This window comes from Mesoplodon mirus, assembly GCF_964341445.2.
Source record: "Mesoplodon mirus genome assembly, chromosome: 12".
Lineage (NCBI taxonomy): Eukaryota > Metazoa > Chordata > Mammalia > Artiodactyla > Ziphiidae > Mesoplodon > Mesoplodon mirus.
The window spans coordinates 48,589,457-48,612,693 of record NC_138988.1 but is presented as its reverse complement, the minus strand read 5'-3'; the positions used below and the strand labels follow the sequence as shown (position 1 = coordinate 48,612,693).

The following is a 23,237-nucleotide window of genomic DNA, read 5'->3' as shown; positions in this document are numbered from 1 at the left end:
CCTTTTAATTTTTTTTTAACTTGGCTTTAAAATGTTCAATTTTTTAAAAAAGTAGTTAAAAGTAAAAAGAGAAAACAATACCCGTAGTATCAAAAAACACCTATTTACCTAAAAAATTTCCTACATTTTTCTGCAAAGCTGAAGTCTTCTGTATGCTAAATTGATATTGATTTTTTGTATAACTTTATAGCATTTATCATTTTTCCCATTTTATTATCATGTTTTCTAAAGCATGTAAAACTTGGAAATCAGGCAAAAGATGATTGTGTGTCCTTTCACACCTGGAGCACTCTCTATCCCCTTTCTACTCAAAGTGTGGTCCTTGGACCAGCAGCATCAGCATCACCAGTGAGTGTAACTGTGATGTGGATGCTCAGGCCCCAATCCAGACTCCCTGATTCAGAATCTGCATTTTAACGAGGTTCTTCATGTGATTCTTACACACATTAAAATTTGAGAAAAACAACACTGTTCTAATAGGCCTGCCTAACTCCCTCGGGCCCATATTCTGTGAAATTACATATTAACTTATAGAAAACTAAGTTACAAATGCCTTTTGCCAGTAAAGATGAAAATGACTTCTGTCTGGCAGAAAATATAATCCCAAAGGTTATAGTTTATTGCCATGTAAGGTATTAATCAGTTTTGTATCTGATTTCAACATTCTTCTATTCTTTTTTTTTCTGTAACTACCCACATTCTCAGAATCTTTTTTTTTTTTTTTTTTTTTTTTGGCGTTACTTGGGCCTTCCACTGCCATGGCCTCTCCCGTTGCGGAGCACAGGCTCCGGACGCACAGGCTCACCGGCCATGGCTCACGGGCCCAGCCGCTCCGCGGCATGTGGGATCCTCCCAGACCGGGGCACGAACCCACGTTCCCTGCATCGGCAGGCGGACTCCCAACCACTGCGCCACCAGGGAAGCCCTCAGAATCTTTTTTGAACTAGCTTTACCATCCTACTGATTCCCTCGGTCATGAATTAAATAAATTTTTAACGTGTATTTGCTGCATATTTGTATGAGAGTCATGTTTTTAACTTTTTGAAAATCATACTTTGACAGCCAGATGTATTATCATTTTAACGGCTCTGTGGTATTCTACTTTGCGATTGCCGTAATTTACTCATCTGTCACTCTATTGTTAGACTTTTAGGATATTTCTATTTTTTATTGAAGTAGAGTTGATTTACAATGTTTTGTTTAGTTTCTGGTGTACAGCAAAGTAATTCAGTTATGCATATATATTCTTTTTTGTATTCTTTTCCATTAAGGATATTCCTAATTCTGTACCAATATAAATAATTCTACAGTGAACATCTTCGAATATAAAACTTTTCCTGTACTTTTTGTTTCTTGCCTATGAGTAAATTTCCAAGTACAGAATTAATGGATCAAAGGATATGAACAGGGCTTCCCTGGTGGCGCAGTGGTTGAGAGTCTGCCTGCCGATGCACAGGACATGGGTTCGTGCCCCGGTCTGGGAAGATCCCACATGCCGCAGAGCGGCTGGGCCCGTGAGCCACGGCCGCTGAGCCTGCGCGTCCGGAGCCTGTGCTCCGCAACGGGAGAGGCCACAACAGTGAGAGGCCTGCATACCGCAAAAAAAAAAAAAAAAAAAGAAAGGATATGAACATTTGTAAGATAAGCAGTATTGGAGTTTGCCAACTGGACAGGAATGGAAGAGTCTTCCAAGGTGGCAAAAGCAGGCTGCAGACAGGCAGGAGGCCACAGGTCCCACAGGGAGATAACTCTAACCAGCTAGAATGTGAGTACAGGTCCTGCCAGGGGCTGGAAAGGTAGGAAGGAGACCAGATTGTAAAGAGCCTGGTACCCTGAAATGTATATTTGGTATAAAGGGAAACCATCTGTAGTATAAACTGAGAAGTGCGTGATGAGGCCTGTGCTTTAGGAAGATAACTCTAACAGCAGGAAGGCTCCTCCAGAGCTCCTGAAATAGTGCTGGTGACAGAAGCTCAGGCTTGAACTGGAGCAGTAACTGGGGAGGTGGAGAAAAGATATTTAAAGAGGTACCGGGGATGGAATTAAGAGATACAAACTACTATGTATAAAATAGATAAGTAAGAAAGATTTATTGTGTAGCACAAGGAGTTATAGCCATTATCTTATAATAACTTTTAATGGAGTATAATCTGTAAAAATACTGAATCACCATGCTGTATACCTGAAACTAATATAATATTGTAAATCAACCATACTTCAATTTTAAAAAAACATTAAAAAATACCATGGGCTTGGGGCCTCCCTGGTGGCGCAGTGGTTGAGAGTCCGCCTGCCGATGCGGGGGATACGGGTTCGTGCCCCGGTCTGGGAGGATCCCATATGCCGCGGAGCGGCTGGGCCCGTGAGCCATGGCCGCTGGGCCTGTGCGTCCGGAGCCTGTGCTCCGCAACGGGAGAGGCCACAACAGTGAGAGGCCCGCGTACAGCAAAAAAAAAAAAAAAAAAAATACCATGGGCTGATTCAAAAAGTTTTTTTAAATTTTTGAATTAAAATAAAGAGGTATAAGGGCTTCACCAGGATCATCCTGCTGTTTAGTGGTGGCGACCAGACTGGATTGTCAGTGCTTCTCTCTCTGTGGTCCATGCTGCTGTTCCTGTGGGTTTTTATCTAAGATGTGACTTCTTAGAACTTCAGGCTGCTCAGATCCTTCCACTTAATGAGTTGATTAGAGTCGCGATGTGCAGGAACCAGCTTTGCCAAAGCATAAAGCACATGTCCAAGATGATGAATGGCATCACTAAAAATAATAAAAGATTAAGCACACATTCCGGGGAAGTGCCAGGGCATTCTTGTGGAATTTGCCAGACTAAACTGTAGTGGATACTCTTCACTGTCTCTGTATCTACAAAACCAGACCTCCAAGGTAGCTTTGCCAGGATACGCATTTCAGACACCGCGGGCAGGCAGCGTCCCTATGCGGCTCTCGGGGTGATCCAAGGGGCTGGACTTTACAGCTGACCCCATGGAGCCCACAGCCTGTCTCACTGTCAACAGGAAGGTTCAGCAGATTTTCACTATGCGACCAGAGACCAGGAACTTTCAGACACTATCTTACTTCCCCATTTCACAGAGGAGGAAACTGAGAAGTTTGTATTGGTTGCCCAAGGGTGCCCCTCTCAGCCACAGTGCTTCATAGTTGACCTGTGCAAGACACCACAAGAGATTCTGAATGTGAGAGGTGATTTGATCCACAGCTTTTAGGGGCAGTAACTCAAAGACATGAATCTATCTGTCTTTAAAGACAGAAGTCTCTAATCTGAACCAGATAGAAAAGAGTAGGCTTAAGATGACAGACTTCACAGCCCATTTCTGTCCCACCACCTCTCACCCCCACATATTCCTCCTTCAGGATCGCCTCATGTCTGAAAATCCCTCTTTGTAATAGCCCCAAACCAGGTAGAATGGATAAATAAATCGAGGTGTATTCACGCAGCAATGAGAATGCCATGCTCCAGCCTGGAGGAATCTCCCAAACCTAATGTGGAAGAAAGAAGTCCTTCCAGGTAGAGCGTGGACAAAAGCAGTGATGCTCGTCTAGACTCTTGGCCGTCAGGACAACGATTACCCTTCGTGGGGGCTGTGACTGGAAGAGAGCGTGAAGGGGGCTTCTCAGCAGCTGGTCTCATCCTGCATCTCGATCTGGGTGCTGGCTACACAGAAGCATTTCGCATTCAGTTCGTGAAAATGCAGTGAGCTGTGCACTTAGGTTACGTAGACTTCTCTATGTATATTAGACTTCAATAAATAGTTTTTTTAAATAAGGGTGCCAGCCAACCATGCACAACCTCAAAAGAAATCTCCCTGCCAGCAGTGCTAATGACGCTGATGGGAGCACCCGCCATGTGTCAGGGGTGGGCTCTGCCAATCGCTCTGCATGCATTAGTTCCTTCAGTTCTCTGGGGAGGTGCTGTTCTACCCCTGTTTTACAGAGGAGAGAACTGAGACTCAGAGAGGTAAAGTACCCTGTCCAAGGTCACACAGCTAGTGAGTATGTGCTGAAAAGAGACCTTATTTCCATTCCCAGAAGTGACTACTGTGTTCTGTAGGCAGTTTTCTTTGATCTATCCCAACATAGGAAGGAATGGTTTCTGCTCTGATTTCCCTAGAGATAATGTTTTGGATTCAGGATCTGCCTCATGGATGACCATCCTCCCCTCCCCCAGCACCCCCCCCCACCTCAGCTGTGGGAATGAAGACAGTTGAGACAAAGGTGATTGTGTTTGCTTTCCTTATCACCAGGGAAGAGACAGTAAATGATCCATTTAATTGACAGATAATCTTTAAAGAGCCACTGTCAGCCAGGTACTCTATGGTGTGCTAGTGACCAGCTTAGATTGGGAGTTTGGGGTTGGCTAGACCTGAGTTCAAATCCTGACTCTGCATTTTAAGCTACGTGGCCCAGAGCAAATCCCTTGTCCTCTCTGGGCCTCCATGTCCTGCTGTGTAAAACAGGTGCTAAATACCTCCTGGGGTGATTGTGTGAGTCAGACAAGAGATTGCAAGAAAAGCACAGAGCCTGACACGAGGGGCATTCAAGAAATGTTAAAGAGAGAGGGAAGCCAGGCCCTAAAAAGGTAACATAAATAGCGCTAGTATCAACTCAGTCCTGTGCCCAGTCACCGTTGAGGCTTGAGCAAGGGGCTCCCATAACCAGCGAGGCTTCCTGCTAGGCAAAAAATCAGCTGGCTTTCAGGATTGAGCCAGGTTTACATAGGCCTTCTCCAAGGAGGGACTGGGCATTCCAAGCACACGGCCTAGCTTGGACAAAGCCCTGTGGCTGGGCCAGCCTGTCTGCAGCCAAGGGAGACAGTGGCTGCCCAGAGCTGAGATTTCTGTCTCTTCAGCAAAGAGGAGCTTGAAAGGGATGGTGGGGTGTTAGGGGATTGGCTGTAGAGGACACAATGGATGCTTTGAATTCTACAAAAATAAACTCCACTGTGACCAGTGGGGTGAAAATAGAGCCAAAGAGTACAGTCAGTGTTGAGCTAGCACGTGTTAAGCTATCCCTTCTGTGGCAGGAGGGTGGGGGTGCCCTGATTTGTTCACCACTTTAGGTGGTATAAATACTCCTGTGATGGACCATTTCAAAATAGCATTGTAACATCCTTAGATGTGGAGCTGGGAAGAGATGCACACCGTTGGCCCCATTGATGTGAGCTAGCACACCACTGAGATTCCATCAAAGTTGGGAAAACTTGCCCCACTGAGACATGGGCTCTGAGGACCTATGGCTCCCATTGGAGACCAGGACTCCGCTCCTCGAGTGAGTGCTTTTAGTATGCTAGGCATCGCCATGAGACCCAAGGCAAACTGTGCCCAGCCCTTGAGGTCCACAGCCTACTGGGGAAACTGGCATTAATTGAGTAATCACACTAAGTTACGCAGTGCACGGAACACTCAGAAAAAAGTACTGTCTTACCTGGAGCGCACGCCCATGCCCTTGTTTCAAAACCATAATAAAACAGAGACTGTTATTGTCTGTTCTGAATCAAGAACATAGTGCATCCTCTCAGTTTTTCACCACACTTATGTTCACTTCGTTATACTTAAATCAGGCCTGTTGTCATTACAGCCCTTTCAAGAACTGGGGCTGCGATTTCAAGTGCCTTTTCAGGTCCTTGTGAAAAATCCATCCGTATACACCCAGGAAAGCACTCAACAGAGGCAATTTTAGAGTGACAGCGGTCTGAACACATCTCTCCAGTTCAGTGCCAATGTCAAGCCCAGGCCGGGTCCCCTCACGCGGTGGGTGCTTCCATTTGGGAACCATCTCACTTCTGCTTTGCCTCCCAGGTGGTCTTCGAGGCGTTGCACAATCTGGAGCCCCGAGGCTACGTCGTGGGCTGGATCATTGCCATCAGCTTGCTGGTGGGAATCCTCATCTTCCTGCTGCTGGCTGTGCTGCTCTGGAAGGTGAGTGGAGAGCGCAGGTCCCCAGGGAGTCCCCGACCAGACACCCGGCTCTCCTGCCTCAGCAGGGCTAGAGCTCATCGTCAGAAAAGGTTTCCTGGTGGAACTTCCTTCCCAGTGCAGGTACGATGAAAGGAGGGCAGGGTCCCCTCCAGGCAGTGAATGGAGTCCAGGCTCCTCCTGAGGCCATTCACACCTGAGGACTGGACCGCTTTAGAGGGAACCCCAAAATATTACTCTCTTCTCCTGCCTTCCCTAGCAGAGTTGCCACCAGTCCTAACACAGGGTGGTGGGAGCCTCACTCCAATGCACAAGCTTGGGGAGTAACAGCTGGGACTGGGACGGGGATGGTTAACTCCTTTACTTGGGACAAAAACAAGAAAAGAAACTACAGAGCCATTCTTTGTTCTTTTCCCATGTGGAATATGGAAAAGATTTCTGCCCAGAAGACTCTAGTAATGGCGATGGGCTGTATGTCTGGAGTGCTGCCTGGGCAGCTTCATCAGAAGTTCTCCCAACCCCATGGGGGTTCATTCGTAGGTGCCCCAGGGGTAGACTTGCCCTGCCTCCTTCAGCAGGGAGCACCTGCTCATCCTTCACATCTTGCCTCTTGTCACTTTCTCAAGAAGAAAGGGGTGTCCTCACCCCCAATTCTAGGATGCCCTGTGCTCTTCTCTCAGACACCTGGCATCCTTGACTTTACCCTTCGTGGGGGCACATATCATCCTTGACTTTAGGGCCTCTGTATTCATCAGTAATGGTTTCAGAGTCATTATCTGAGGAAGGTCTGTCTCTTCCACGGGATGGTAGTGTGCCACGTGAGTTGGGTCCTGTCTGTTCTTGTTTCCACCATGTCCCCAGCTCCTGCAGCAGCACCAGGGACCACAGCTGGGACTTCCTGACACCAAGTCCCTGCTTTTCCAGTGCTCCAGGTTTCAGAGGCAGGTGGAAACAGCCTCTTACATGATTATGGATGGATCCTTTAAATACAAATAATTAGTTTCTTTGGGATTCCAAAATAATTTGTATTTATTGATCAAACATAGACACATGTCAGTAAGCAAAAAAGTTCTCAGATACTCAGGAGTCCTCATCCTAGAAATAACTGTGGTGAGACCAGCGTTGTCTCTTTTTGAACTTTTTCCCTACATAATAGACAGAGACCAGGCATTCTCATAGCACCCACTTATTTGTGAATAGTGTGTTAAATTCTCCAGTAAAATACCCAATACATTTTCAGGTGCAGGAGCTCTAAAATTAAAGCAATGAGTTCAATTATCAATCTGAAAAAAGTATAGTAAATATACTTCAGAGTATCCAAGAAATCTAGAAACACAGGGAAAATAGGGTTTTTGTTGTACATCTTTTCAGACTGACAGTTGGACTTCACCTGAAAAAAGTATTGGAGGTTGAAGAAAAATATATTGAGCATATTACTTGAAAATAAGTTTATCTCAGGTTCCCATGCTTTTTGGACTTCCCATTTACTATTTTACAGCCTAGCTTTACCTGAATGCAAAATTATGAAAGTCTTTCCCTATTGTTAAAAACCCGTGTCCATCGCTGTCCTCAGGCTGCAGGTGTATGGCAGATCCCAGTCCTCGGATGTTGGGATTCATTCACATGGCTTCTGGTTTCACACTTCTTGTACCAGTGCCACAGTGAATATGCTTGGAGCCAAATATTTGCACAAATCCTTCATTATGTCCTTAAGATGAAACCCTAGAAACGGAATTACCGAGTCAAAAGCAATGCGTATTTTAAGCCTTTTATTACGTATTACCAGTTGCCCTCTGGAAAGGTTACACAAGCAGTGTATCAAAAGTGCCCATTTTCCTGTATATTTACCAGGAGCGGATATTACCTTTTTTGAAAAACCTGCCCATTTATTGTTTGTTTAATCTGCGTGGCCAGATAGAGTCTTAATTCTCCCTTTTCTCCAACTCCAACTCCTTCCTGCCAAGACGTCTGGTCTGGGGGTAGAGAACAAAGCCAGCTCAGTGTTTGGGATCTGAAGACAGTAAGGGCTTTGCGGGGGGCGGGGTGGGGGGTGTTTGTGTGTGTGTGTGAGAGAGAGAGATACTTCCTTCTGCCTTTGTACGGACATTTCAGAAGAGAGGGAACACCGTCCTCCACTGCTGGGTGCACGGGACCAGACAGGGACACAGAGTGGGGAGTGGGGTGGCTGTGTCCCCCCCCGGGCCCCCCACCTGGCTCTGCCACTCAGGAGTGTCCCCTCTCCTGAGCACACCCTCCCACCTCCTTCCAACTGCCATCTGCTTCGCTTTGCTTCTGCCGTGTTTCTTTAAAGAATGTGGTGTGTCAGGAGTGGGTGTCACGGGGTGGCCAGCACCCTGAGGCCACCCAGCTGTGTGTGATCCAAAGAGCCAGGGCCCAAGAAGGCAGACATCACCCGCTGCCATGGACTGGCCATGAAAGCAGAGTGGTGGCGGTCGAGGCGCCTTAACCAGACAAGGTCATCTTAACTGCTGGAGGAAGGAAGGGTCTAGAACAGCTCTGAGAAAGCTGGTGAGTGATGCCATCAAAACTTCTAGCCACAGACACAGACTGATCAGCCCCCTCTGAGTCCCAATCCTACAAGCCTGGGAGAGAGAATCTGACTGGCTCAGCTCAAGTCAAATGTCTACAACTGTGGCAAGAGGCCAGGAGGTGGCAGAGAGAATCTGACCAGCCCGGGCTGGGTCACATGTCTCCCACATCCAGACAGCTAAGGCCAGCGCAGGAGAAAGATGCAGTGTGGAGGTTTGGGGAAGCCAGGTAAGGGTGGGGATAGGGGCTAATCTTAGAAGGAAACTAGGCAGATGCCCTAAAGGCTTTCACTCCAGCAGGGTTTCACGGTTGTCAGTGGTGCTATTGCCTAAATTACAGTCTTTTATATGGTACTGGGTAGCTATGGCCTCACAACAAATTGCCACCAAGTTGAGTTCCCTTCTGCCTAACAAATGTATAGGTCAGGAATTCAGGAAGGGTTTGGCTGGATGCTGCTTCTGCTCCAAGTGACACTGAGTGGTGTCACACAAGGGCATTCACCTGGTGGCTAGGCTGGTCTGCTTCACTTCACAGGACAATTTTATTCACATGCCTGTCACCTTGGGTGGAGATGGCTAGAAGGCCGGACTCTGCCAGGCCCCGCCCTCTCTTCGTGTAGATTCAGGGCCTCTACACGTGGCCCTTCCAGCAGAGTGTGCTGACGTTTTACATGGTGGCTTCAGCTCTGGGAGAGCATGGTGAGAGCTGCTATTTCTCTGAAAGGCTGGCCCAGAACTGGCGTGGCATCATCCTGCTGTACTCTGTTGGTCAAAGCAGTCACGTGCCAGCCCAGAGTCGAGGAACAGGAAAGAGACTCTGCCTCCCAATGGGAGGAGTAGCAAAGACTTAGTGGCCATCTTTTGTCTATCACATACATGATATTCAGAGATTTGGGCAAAATCTTAATCTTTTCTGTAAAACTCACTATGGCAAAGGATGATTAGCCTAACTGGAAGTTTTGTTGTTCTAAAGTAGATGAAACCTCATCTCTCTTCCATTGTGTCATAGATAAAATTATGATTGAGCTCCTTGGAGGAAAAAAAAGTAAACCTCGGTGCAGGGTTCATGAACGCACTCAACATTCAGAGTGGGTAGTCTGTTCAGGCACAGTGACACTGCAGTAAGGAGCTCGGCAGAGGGAGTTTCTTTAGGACAAATATTTTTCTCCTGAAGGACTAACTAAATAGAATGACTTTATAGGACACTGAAAAGGGCAAATGAAATGTAGGATTATTCTGAAGACCTACATATTCCTCAAACTTCAACTGCAGACCTCTTTTGTTTTTTATTTATTTTATTGAAGTATAGTTGATTTACAATGTTGTGTTAATTTCTGCTGTACAGTAAAGTGATCCAGTTATACACATATATACACTCTTTTTCATATTCTTTTCCATTATGGTCTATCACAGGATATTGAATATAGTTCCCTGTGCTATACAGTAGGACCTTGTTGTTTATCCATTCTATATACAATAGTTTGCATTTGCTAATCCCAAACTCCCAATCCATCCCTCCTCCATCCCCCTCCCCGTTGGCAACCACTCTGTTCTCTATGTCTGTGAGTCAACTACAGACCTCTTGTCAACTTGGATCCCTATGTCTATAACCTAAGTAACGTGCATTATGTATAGAGGTCTAGTATTGACAATTCAGTGCACAGAAATCCGTTGATTAATGGGCCTAATATTTGAGTTAGATGGGAAGTCTAACTGCTTCTGGCTTATTACCGTATTTCACATATCATTCCCTCCAATCCTTTCAAGGGGAAAGTCACTGCATGGTACCCAGTTGCCACTACTGATGAGTAAACACTTCACTAGACCCTTTGAAGACAGGTGGGCAATGTTTAAGTCCTCTTTCCTTTTTAGAGTCACATCTCTTGAAGTTCCCTTTGGTGTAGCACCTGACACTGCTACCTGTGGTTGCTTGCCATTGCCTTGAGCTCATGAGCCCAAAATGGTTGTTCCCAAAAAAGTACAAGGATGGTGGCATGGTATCAAAAACAGAACAAGGTGGCTGGCCCAGTGCGGATGGATTTTCTGTACCATGCAGGCCTGTGGGTTAGCATGCTTTACACTTGTGAGCTGGCCGGTGCCTTCACTCAGCAAACAGATCCCTGCGAAGTGGCTGGCTCGGGGTAAAGGGACAGAGGTAATAAGCAGCAGAGCCCTCACTCCATCGTAAAGACTGGGGAAAGCAGGTAAGTGGCCGAGGCTGAGCCAAGCACATCCTGAGGGGTAAGCAGCACTTGGCCAGGCAAAGAACCTGTGCCACACCTCCTACATGTCACCGTGGTTCTACCAACATGACCATCATCCCCTGTTTATCTGAAACAGAAACCCCTTATAGGGTCAGCAAATACCTTCTCCAGAGCCGAAGTCCAGGCTCCCTGCCTAATGCTCAGCCTCCTTCTGTCCTCCGGGGCCTTCCAGAGGGTCGGCCGGTGGCACATCAGGCGCTGTCTCATGCTTGGCCGCAGCAGGTCCTGGCTCCAGTGCAAAATCCACAACGAGGGCCCCGAGCTAACCAGACCCTTCTTCACATTCTGAAATGGATCCTAATCAGCCTTCCCAGAGCTGAGCTGTTAGCAGACACTGGGAGCCATAATTTAAACTTTCTGTGCAAGGACTACAGTAGCCTGCCAAGCCACCGTGCAGGAAGAAAACTTTGAAATAGGAAACTCTTTTAAGGGAGAAAAATCCAAATGAGTCCCCTCTTCTTTCGTTTGGCTCCTGTTTTGGTTTGAAATGGCCTGGGCCCTGTGCCTCTTCAAGACAATCATAAAGGCCTGTTTATAGGAGGAATTTCATTATTCAGAGGGTATATGTGACTTGCACCTTTAAAAAGTGCCTTCAACTCATCAAGCCAGCCTTTAAGTCAAGTGGTGAGAGAGTGGAGATGCTGGGATGTTTTTCCTTCAAGAGGAAAAGCCTCATTTAGGGCCCCAGGCTTCTCTCTCCCTCTCTCTCCCCCTCTCCTCGCTCCCTTGTACAGTTTGCCAAAACACACAGGCCACCACTCAGTGAAGGCGAAAACTCTGCATCCTCCTCTACTGCTTCCAGCCCAGGAACCTTTCCCTTCTCTCCTGTTGGCCCCTTTTGCCAGTGAGATGGCCTGGAGCAAAGGGCAGTGCCGTGGCCTGGCCAGCCCCATGCCCAGCCTCTTCCCAAAAGGCCCAGGACCTGCCAGCCTTGCCTTCTCACGAGTGGTATAGAGGTGGGCTGTGCAGTGGGTTTGCCGCCGTCCTTCAGAAGGACTGTCTCGAACCCTCTGTCAGCCGGGCCTGTTCCAAGAGCCTGCTGCTCCAGAGCTGGTTTTGGGCTCCTGGTTTTCATTTAAGAGCATTCCTGCTGACCTCAAGCAGAAATACTTGGAAAAATAAATCTGTGAAATGGCCCAGCGGATGGGTAGGTTTGGCAGCCCCTCCGGGGGTCATTGGGGTTATCACCTGCCCTCCAGCTGGGCTGTGAGAACCCATCCTTGTTTCTCCTGCAGAGAAAATGAAAATGCACAGACATACGTGCACACACCTTTTGCACTGTCTCAATTAAGACCATGTGCCAGAGACGCTCAGTGGGGACTTATTTATGTTTGGAAGTAAATATTGGGCTGATGTTGCACTGTTGACATCTCGAGACAGAGACGTGTTATGTAAATAGTCAAGGAACTTGAAAGGACCCATAAACATGAGGCTCTGAGTTAGTCCAAAGAAGGAGTGTGTCCAAGGCCCTTGGAATAGCTGCCCAGGAGGCAATCCAAAAGCCAGGGAGGAGGGGGTGGGCATCTCCCCAGAGACCAGAGGCCGTGGGGTTGTGCGGCCGCCCTTCACTCACCCTAGACTGAGCTGGGAAGGAGGAGGCTGGTGCTATAGGATGTGGACCCCAGAATCCAGTCATTCTCACTTCTTCCTGGGCCCCAGGCCCCTCTCAGAATCTTCCTAATTAGGGCCATTCAGGGGAATCCTGCTGTTTCCCTAGGAGTTTTCTGGCAGCTTTTTTGATACAAGTTTATAACAGAAAGTTGTGTGAATCTGTCAGGAGGGCTGAGGGAGCTGCCCTGTGGGGCCGCAGGTCCCCCTCAGGAGCGGCACAGACAAGAAGCCAGAAAACCCCTGCTCCCTCAGGTTTCAGGGGAGCCAAGTTTGGCTCTAGTCTCTCTTCCTGTAGGGTTTCCATGAGTGTTCCCTCCACTACAAACAGCAGTTATAAACAGAGCCTTTTGCCCCTCAAGTGGCAAAGCAAGCCCTGGAAGGATCCAGAAAAAGTGCAGGAAAACACATACTCCACTGAACTGGAATTGCGTGAGGGGCTGCTGAGGGTCCAGTTTAACTAATCACAGCTCATTTCCCAGCACCCTCAGTGTGGGCTCAGCTGGCTGGGAAAATGTAGGTTTGCCCAGCATCTCTCCAAGGTTTTCCCCAAAGTAACCATGAGTACTAGTGATGGTGAGAGTGTAGGCCTGCTGCAGGAGAGAAGTGTCTTTGAAGTCTTGAGTTATCTTAGTTTTTAAGAGTTTTAGACTTCTTTATACTTTATAACATATCCATACTTTAATATAAAAATTGGAAATTTAATTTTCCAAAAACTCTTTGAGAAAAAATGATACCAGGCGAGGATTCTGTGCCCTGTGCCTCCTGCGTGTGAGGACTGGATACACAGCTGTATGGCCTATAGGCTGCAGTCCCGAGTTTGCTTTGGGGACCAACATAAAAGCTTTCATTGTGTTTCAGGGCTAGAAGAGGTCTGAGAATGCCATCGGTCTCTTGGACAGAGACAAAGACACTGGGGTTCAGAGCCAGGAAATGACCTGCCCTGTGGCCAAGCGTGAGCAGTACTCAGAACTCCAGGCTCCCCATGCGGCACCTCTCCTGTCCAACCCTTCTGAGTAGGTCCTATGGCACTGGGCAGGCCTGGCATGACACAGTTGTTTGGGGAACCCTGGCTTGGTAAACTAGGAGCCTGGGCTTTGGGTTCTATATCAAAAGCCAAAACCGGGCTGTAAACAACAACACAAAGGTGATTTTCTCTTTTTCTGAAATGGAATTCGTTTGATCACGTAAGAAACAATATTAATTTGACAGAACCACCTCTAGACTGTATCGCACCTTTGTGCAGACAAGTAAACAGCGCCCCTTCCTCCAGAAGCTTTACTTCCATCTGTCAGAAAATTCAGAAAATCTACTGCTTTTGTTAGAAAAAGACACCCGACTGCCATCTGCTGGAAACTAGTTGTAATAAGTTTACACGTCCATGATCTCTGATATGAGGGGCACCCTCCCCCCTTATATGCGGTGCACATCCTGCGCTACTGTACCCAGCACGCCCTAGACTTGAGAGTGGTCTGTGTCTTAAGAAATGGTCATGGGCTCCAAAGAAGAAGGACAGACACCAGTGGCAGCTCCAAGCTTCCATCTAAAGATGAGACTACACGCAGGTTATGTTGGGAACAGGGCTCTGCATACCCTGCCTCACTGGAGTGGGGTGGAGAGTTTGCAAGCCTGTTTCTAAGAGAAGCTCAGCTCTATGGTTACTGCCAGCAGGGGTGGAATTTTCAAGACTAGTGCTGAGGGACCTCGCTGGTGGTACAGTGGTTAAGACTCCGAGCTACCAATGTAGGGGGCCTGGGTTCGATCCCTGGTCAGGGAACTAGATCCCACGTGCATGCCACAACCAAGAGTTTGCATGCCACAACTAAGGAGTCAGTGAGCCACAACTAAGGAGCCCGCCTGCCGCAACTAAGACCCGGTGCAACCAAATTAATTAATTAAAAAAAAAAAAAAAAAGACTAATGCTGACACCATACCACTTGAGACAAAAGAGCTTGCTTTTGGATGCCTACAGGAGATGATATACCATCACTTTGTTGGTAACAAGTATGACACACATAAACATGTGAGAGTTGGGCCAGGCACTCTAAATCCTTGCTAGATTGCACACGCTGTATCAAATCCTTATGCCAGCATAGCTGTGAGAAGGTGAGCCGACTCTCGTCTTCCTTAGAGATGAACAAGAAAAGTCTGTTCAGCAGGACAGGGCACAGTAATGCTCTTTCCATCTAGAGCCCTGTCAGGCTGCCCCTCTGCCACCCCCCGTGGGTGTTGATTCATTCAGTAAGTCAGGCAAAAAAATATGGAGTTCTGTATCAGTTAACTCTTGCTATGTAACAAACCAAAGTTTAGAGACTTAAAAACAACCACCATCTACACAGGTCGCAATTCTGAGGGTTGGACTGAGCTTAACAGGGCGGTCCTCCCGTCTCAGTGGGGCTCAAACCTACACCTGCAAGCAGTTGGGGGTTGGTGGGTCTATGAGGGCCTCAGCTGGTGGTCTCATCTTTCAGCAGCGAGACCAAACTCATTCACTTGGAAGCCAGGCAGCGTTCTGAGAAAGCAAGTGGAAGTGTGCAAGGCCTTTGAGGCCTAAGTGTGGAACTGACAGGGCATCACCTCCCATGCACCCAACTGTCATAGCAAGTCACGACTCAGATTCAGGGTGTGGAAAATAGACTCCGTCTCCTGATAGGACTTGCTGCAAAGGCATGGTACAGGGCACGGATACAGGGGCATTTTTGCAACTTATCACTGGCAGTAAGTAGCGGCGAGATGCTGAGCTCTGGGGGTAAAAAGCACAAATCCGTAGGAGTCCTGAGACAAATGTGAAAGATGATAAGAGAGAAGACAGTTAAAGCTCTGCTTGATTGGTGCCACAGTAGAGAGATGTTACTTCTCTAGAATTAAAGTGAGTAACTGGAGATCACTGAAACATCACACTATCCGCAGGTAGAGTCATGTGCTAAAGAATCTTATTCTCATGCTATATCCAGCCTTCTTTCTATGATTATGTTCTCCTCAGCTCAGAAGGTGCACATGACACATTCGCCCTGTCAACCACATCTTTATCTTTCAAGAATGAGATTTCAAGCAGTAACTTCTGAGTTAGACATTTCCATGAAGTCTTGGGTCGCTTTCCTGGCCTCCTGTGGGTATGCTTTGAGGATGACAACAACGACCTTTTTCTAATTATCTGGAACATTCAAGCCAAGCCTCCTTTCCACATCCCTTGCAGAAGGGAGAAGGTGGTAGAGATTTAATGAGAGAAAAGTATATGGGGGTGTCATAAAGTGAGGTTCTGATAGATGTGGTCTGAGGCTTGGGAGGACATATCCAGGGAACTCAATATCTGTCTGTGAAATGGGCCTTGAGGATCGAAGCTCAGAGCACAAGACCCTTGCCAGCTGTTCTGTGGAAGCTTCCACTCCCTCCCAGCCGTCAGACTGCTCTCAAAGGGAACTCTCAGGACTCCCTTGGTAAAGTGGATGGAGGTGACCAGCGCTGTCTTGGCAGCTCTCTTTGACAGTTCTCATTTTCACCTGGACCAGTAAGCCCCTTTCAAGGAGTAAGAAGATGGTGCAGTGAGACTGTGGATGCTTGGTTCATGGTGAAGGAGTGTGAGGAAAGATGCACAAAGGAGTTAGATGTGCCCACAAGCCTGGGTTTGCTTGACGATTTGTTTAGGGCAGGTTTTGTATGTGCATCCCCCATTGGCAGCAGATTGCAGAGATTATTAGTCTCAAGTGTTTTCAAATATGACTATGGAAATTATACACCAGTGACGGTGTGGTACCACAGACCTGCAGCACAGCCTCCCAGCAGCGAGCCAAGTGTGCACGTCTGTTTCAATTCCCCTGTTCAAGAGGATCGAAACAAGGATTTGAGGGCAAGTCGTTTATTTGGAAGATAATCTCAGGAAACAGTGATAGGGGACCAGGGAAGAGAGGGCAGGGAAGGAAGCTAATAAAGGACGTGTTATCAAGCTGGTTATCACTGCGGGAAAGTTCCACGCAGAGCGTGCACCTCAGGGTTTCGCACCCAAGGAGAGAGGAAGCTGGGGTATTTGTATACCAACTCCAGTCAGTCATGTTTAAGGGCAGATGCAGGAGGATGTCTGATCTCAGAAACAGAGGCCACTAATGCTAGGGAGCACTGGACAAGAGATACCAGGTCTTCCTGAGCTTGGGAGAAAAGGTCAGCTTTGAGCTACAAAAAGTTACTTTTATATGGCAGTAGTGCCTATGCTGACTATGTGAAAAGAAATGGAAATTCATCTTACCCTGTATGAAAAGCCATAGACATCGGAAGGAAAGGTCTTTTCAGAACTAAGCTAAAGGAAACTGCCATCGTGGCTCAGGAGGAGTTGCCAGTTTTAGGGGAGTACACACTGCCAGCTGTGTGCACGGCAGCTCGGCAGCTCACGAGGGTCACAGATATGAGCGAAAGATCTAGAGGACAGCAAGATAGGATGCAGACCTACAGATACTTTAAAACTCCTATTGTATGAGAGCAGTACTTATCAAATTATTCTGCAATGGCTAATCTCTCTCAGGATATTAATAGATTTATCAAAAGCCAGATAAGCTTGGGAAATATCAAGTCCCTGACTTTCTTAATCCTTTCCTAAAAGGTTGATTTGATCCTTTACTGTTCTACTGTACATTACGAGTCTCTTAAAGAGTGTATCGTTTCCAAACTTATTTGACCGTGGAATCTGTTTTACTCCCAAACAACCTATGAATAGCTCAATAACTAGTTTTCCCCAGCATACAGTTTGGGAAACACTCCACCAGAAGCACATTACAAGGAACAAACAACTTATAAGAAAGCCTGCTGGAAGTCCATGCATTTTAAAAAGTGGTTCCACATAATGCTTTTTCTAAATCAGCCCAATCTGAGGAGTTGTGAGCATAGTCATGCCTCCTCCGGGTCCAGGTGGCTTGGGAATCAAAATGGTTGATTCCCCAGCATCTCTAACCTGGCCTCTCCTCTTTCTGCCTTTCAGATGGGCTTCTTTCGCAGAAGGTACAAAGAAATTATTGAAGCTGAGAAGAACCGTAAAGAGAATGAAGACAGTTGGGACTGGGTCCAGAAAAACCAGTGACCTGCCACCCCACCCCAGCCCGGTCATGTGGCCCAGTGGTTTGCCTGTCTTCCTGATCTTTGTATCTTCCATATTTGGAAGAAAGAATCTTCTCCAGATTTTTCGGAGGCCCCACGATGCTGTTCTCGTCCTCGTTCTCTCAAGCCCAGGTGCCAACCTGAGGCAGTCACTTCGGCCAGGTCACCTGACTGGAACCACCACCACTTCCTTTTCCAGCTGAACTCGGAACTTTGGAAAGCCGGCTGCAGAGCCAGGCGATATTTATGGATGCAACATGCGTGGTCAACCCTCAGGGGAAAACTGTTACCTAAAAGTATTTTTATAAATATAAGCCTTTTATACTGATTATGTCTTTATATTTGTATCGATGTTTTATTATTTCTATTAAATGGTTATATAGTTCACTCAAGCACTGATATCTGGCCTGAAATCTTGGAAATACTTGTATATTCATACAAATGTTAAAGGATAAAGATCTTATTATACTTTGGAACTTGCTGTTAAAGAAGACTCTCAGATGAAATCATCTGAAGAAACCTCATGTGATGAATCCACCCAGCGGGTGGTACTGTATATCAGCTGTGGTTTGGGGCTGAACCCAAAGGCATCTCACATCTCTGTTGCCTGGAGTCAAGTGTGGAATAATGTGCTAAAGAACCAAGAGAGTTTTTTCATCTGTACCGTTCATTGGAAGATTCCCAGCAGGAATTTGGATGGAAAAACCTGATTCTTGAGGTCTGTTCTGCATCACCTTATAGAGCAGACATTTCACCCTCCTTCCACTTAAATTAAGACATGAAAGCTTGGAGCAATGCCATTTCACCACTGGTAAACCTCAGAATGGCATCTCATCCTGGACATCGTGCATCAGAGTCCGCAAACCACCGGGACTGAATTGGTGCCCACCAAGCAGAGACTTGTGTCTGAGTGCTGTGATGTGTTATCTTTTCATGTTAATTTGAGTCCAGAGGTCTCCGTTGTCCCTGTCACTCTTGCTAATGGTCATTGCAGTGTCCTTCCCAGAGATGACCATTCAACCTGTCCTTATTTTTTTTAATCGTGTCTTAGGTGGAGTTCTTAAGAAGTGGACCCTGAGACAAGGATTTTCATGCAGTAACTTATTAAGGAAGTATCCCCAGGGCACGCCAGTAAGGACACAAGGGAAGCAGGACACAGAAGGGGAGGAAGACAGGTAAGGGAGCCATTTCAGGGCAGGTCCCGTGCAGGGGGTCTTCAGCCTGATCCTGCAGGGGGGTTCTGGAGGATAAGTTATGCCTCAGTGTTGTCCCAACCCGGGGCAAGGGAGCTGAGCTTTCATAGTCTTGTACCCAGGGGAGATGTAAACTTTCTGCTTTCACTTCCTGCCAGCAAAATAGCCCCAGTAGCTCAGGAGCAGTCCTCAAAAAGAGGGCGGTGCCCCCAACCTGGGAAGCACACAGAAATAATGCAAAAGAAATGATGCAAAGGGATCTGGGCATAGCACTGACGTCCTCGCCTATCCCCTGTACAGGTGAATGCTAAGTTATGGCCTTCACTATCCAAGCTCTCTATTTGACAGTGTTTATTACCAGACGCACAGTGCTGTCCAGGTTTGAGTGCAGTGTGATTCTCTGAAAGGGCAAGGTGTTGATGGATGTAGCAAGCTCAACACCATGCCTGGCCCGTAGTGAACATTCAATAACCATGAGCAGCCCTGGCTGCTGTTACCGCTGCTGGAAAACCATCTGGTACAGGGGAAAACGTGCCTAAGAGCAGGGTCTGACAGAGTCCTTAGTCACTTATCACAGCCTGCTCAAGCCCCGGGTACAAACAGATGGCATCAGATGAGAATGAAACAAGACCAGGCATCTTTCTCATAGGGCCTTGTTGACTGGGAGCTAAGATGTGCGGGGGCCTGTGAGTATTGTTGAAAAGACACAGAACTCAACTTCAGGGGAGACAGGTTTTTCCAGACACATAGTTGGCTTATGCTTGCAAAGATATCTAAAGTTTTGGCAAAATTATGAGGGTGCTGGACGGTTGCAAACCTGGCAGGGAGCACACGTGTCTTTTCGTTTCTTACGCAGTTGACTCTGACACAGGGAAATACAGAATGCATCATGCTCCCCTTTCAGTTCTCACTCAGAGTTCACCTCTGACAGATATGTATGGGGCCCCTGCTGTGCGTCAGGCCCTGTGCTAAGTGCGTGGGGTTCCCCAGTGAACACCACCCCACATTTTGCCCCAGGAGAGGCAGATCTTCCCACAGTGGGAGTGTGATTCCTTTACGAGACCTCATCTGCAGCCTTCCTTGGATGGACTTCTGCTTGTTGTTTCATGTTGTCCTTTAATAAATCATTTAGGATTCTTAGGTGGTAAGCCTGGGGCAGCTCCATCAGCAGCTTTGGCCAAATGCACGAATAGCCACAGCCAGCCTCCTGCAAGGGGTGCAGACGCATGGGAGACAGTGTAGCAGGATAACTGGCGGGCACGCGGTTCTGCCAGCTAGAGGGGAAAGCCTCACCAGGGGAGGGGCAGGCTCCATAGCCAGTCTCAGAGCTGGGATCCATGTGCTTCTGGGTGGTTCTGAGTGGTAGACACACGAGTGGTCACATACCCAGGAGATTACTGAGTCTAAATAGGGCAGCTTTTAAGAAAATCACGCTTGTCCTCCACTGGAGGAAATACTGGCAGCCACTCTGGAACCTGTTTGGGGAGGATGGTACATCTGCTTATCTCCTGATGCTGAGTAGGCGGGCAGCAGGGACTGGGGAGCTGACCGTTTAGCACAGAGATAGAGAGGGAAGTTGATCAGGTTGTCAGCGCTCTCAGCTTGGCCAGTTCACCAGCTCCATCCAGTTCAGAAGCCCTCAGCAGGCTCTCGGGGGAAGCAGACAGGATGGGTTGGTGTGTCTTTGTTCCTTCTCCAGAAGGTTCTTTTAAAATTCCACAGTGCCTTCCAATTTCCATCTTTCCTGCTTCTGTGGGTTCACTGTGGAATGCTATCTAATGTTCTCTTGCACAGCATCATTTAAGTCTGCTTCGACTTTTTGGTTGTGTTATATTCACTAGGGTTATAATCAACTGTCAGAAGGATTGAGGTGCTTTTTAAATATGAAAAAAGGACCTTTGTAGAAATTAAGTGAAATAATGCCCCCTTTTCAAAAATGATTCACTTATGCTCAGTTTACATGGGACTCAGGAGTTTGGAACATCGCCTAAGTGAGCCCTGGACCTGTCGCAAAGGAGAGGCCATGAGGTTCAGGAACGAGGGGACACTGGCAGGAGTGAGTGGGTCCAGTGGCTGTACGGTGACTGACAGGCACACGGCCAGAACCACTTGCTACTGAGGTCACTGAGGCTTTCTCAGTCAATTCTTCAGGAAACTTCCATCAGCATTCTGAAGTTGGGTAAGCTTTGTAGAAAATCCAATGGAAAGTCCTCCTTCACCAAATCATATGCAACCTTCAGCCCTGGAGCCAGAGGCAAGGAGGTTCAAAGCAAAACCAGCGGGCCTCCTGGAAACATCAGGGACCTGCTTTCAATGTGGATGTGTAGCAGGTCCCTTAGGTGGTTGTGATGGGTGCTGATATGCTACCTGTGGAACCGTAGCAATGTCATTTTTTTTTTTTTTTTTTTTTTGCTGTACGCGGGCCTCTCACTGCTGTGGCCTCTCCCGTTGCGGAGCACAGGCTCCGGACACACAGGCTCCGCGGCCATGGCTCGCGGGCCCAGCCGCTCCGCGGCATGTGGGATCTTCCGGGATCGGGGCACGAACCCGTGTCCCCTGCATCGGCAGGCGGACTCTCAACCACTGCGCCACCAGGGAAGCCCAGCAATGTCATTTTTAAAAAAGGTTATTCTACTTTTATTTTTGGATAAGGCATCATAGCAGGGCAACGCAGTTACACTCGGGTTACGTGTAAAACCTACACCTGATGAAATCTGCACCTAATTCAGACTTCCCGAAATGCAGAGGCAAAGCAAAGGATTGGTATTTGGGGGAAATGGCCTTTTAGCAGATAAAAGGCAGAAAACAAGTGTCCCTTAGAAATGCTCCAAGTATGCAGGGTTTTAGTCCATGTGTTGTTTTGCTATATAGAGCAAGAATATACACAGTGGAGAATATGTTCTTAAGCAAAGAATGGCTGAAGGGTTAGGATACAAGGCAGTAGGGCCAAAGTGAACCTTCTAGAATGTCTTCTGATTTTCAGCATGTGAGGGGGATAATGAAAAAATGCCCCACGTGATGCAATGCTTTGTAGCACAATGATCTAGATTTCAGACTGTGTTAAGGTTTTTTCAAATTCTAATGTGCACGGTGTGACCGGCAGAGTAAGTTTTAAAGCTTTAAGAGTGTGATTAATTGCATGGCAGGCACCCACGCTAACTTCACTTCCAGAACTTGATTGATGCATCCATGTACGTTTCCGTTGAGGAATTTCATTGGGAGGGGTGTTCCTCTTCACAAAGTCACATGTATTCAAGTCTGTGCAGTCACTTCTAATTCACTTGCACTGTTTGGGAAATGCAGGTTTACAAAAGTACGTGTTTGGAATAAAAAAACGGCTACAAATGATTTGGGAGTTCAGTCTGTAATTTCTTTTGCTACTGAAGAACTTGAGCCTTTTTAGGCTGTTAAAGATGGGGTTTCGGTGTAATACAACATGAGCATTTAAAGAGCCCATGCAGGTTCATCTAATTGCACATAAAGAACCCACTCGATGTGTCCGAACTGTCCCTAGTCTTTGGCCTCCATTCCATGGTCGCCGCCTTCTCTGTGCATCACCCACCTGCCCAGGGCCACACCTGGGACCTTGGTCTTAGGATGAATGTGCCCAAATTAAATGCAGCTGATTCCTTGTTTTTAGTAGACTGCTTCCTCATGTGTCTTCCAGTCATGAAGCATTTTCCCGGAAGCCTTTTGGTAGCATCCTTACACATTTACAAACATTGTGTTCTCTTAATTTTTGATCCCCTCCATCTGTCTAGTTATATCCCTGTTCTTATCTCAAATATTGTTCATTTGTGTGTTTTTCTCTAGATGAGACCAACAAAGATCTATTTTATTGATCTTTTCAAGAATAAGCCTTTGGCTATACCAATCAAGTGTACTGGTTTTTGCTTCCTATTTCATTAATTGCTGCTTTTGTACTTGTTAAGATTTATATTACTCCCCTGTGGTTAAAATTCATACACACACACACCCCACACACAGTATAGAAGGGGGTCTGAAAAGATACACACCAAGGGGATAAAATTGGTTGTCTTTAACTAGGTAGGATTGTCAGTGTTTTTGCTTTGCATTTTGTTTTGTTTTTACTTGTCTGAATTTTCATGTTCTACAGTGAGCATGTATGTCTTTTGTAACAGTGAAACATATGCAAATTACTTTTAAAATAAAGTTACCTCTGGGAGAGTATGAATTGCTAAGCCAAAAGAGATCCCAAATTCTAGGTCTCAAAAGAAAGAGCTTTGTTTGCAACAAAGCATTGATGAGCCTGACGCTTAGGATGATGGTCCAGTGAGAAACCCCAAGATTTTTAATTCGGATGCTTCCTGGCTTAACAAGACCTGCCAGATCACTAATGCTGATTAAGTATGCTTCTCTTGTGTTGCACCACCTGTTTCCTTCAGCCAGGAAAAGGCCTTGACTAACTCAAAGGAATCAAAGATACAAAACTAAGAGGAAAAAAAATGGCCAATTAGTAAACTCTGTCTCCCGTTCAATCAGGAGTTGTACAGTCCACTGTTCTTTACCTCTGGTCCTTAAAGTCTGTCTATTCATCCGGGTATTTTGCTTAGTAATAGAATTAATGGGAGTGCTTAGTTAGAGCTCTG

At 46.9% G+C, this 23,237-nt stretch overlaps 1 protein-coding gene across 1 annotated transcript in view; it reads left to right on the top strand.

Annotated features, from left to right (window-relative positions):
• ITGA9 (integrin subunit alpha 9) overlaps positions 1-21,975 on the top strand; it is a 362,363-nt gene extending 340,388 nt beyond the window's left edge. Inside the window, exons 27-28 of the mRNA XM_082639253.1 lie at positions 5,815-5,934; positions 17,319-21,975. Coding sequence (XP_082495379.1) covers positions 5,815-5,934; positions 17,319-17,417 — 219 coding nt within the window. The 3' untranslated portion in view covers positions 17,418-21,975. The remainder of the gene's footprint in view (positions 1-5,814; positions 5,935-17,318) is intronic.
• Positions 21,976-23,237: the final 1,262 nt, after the last annotated feature.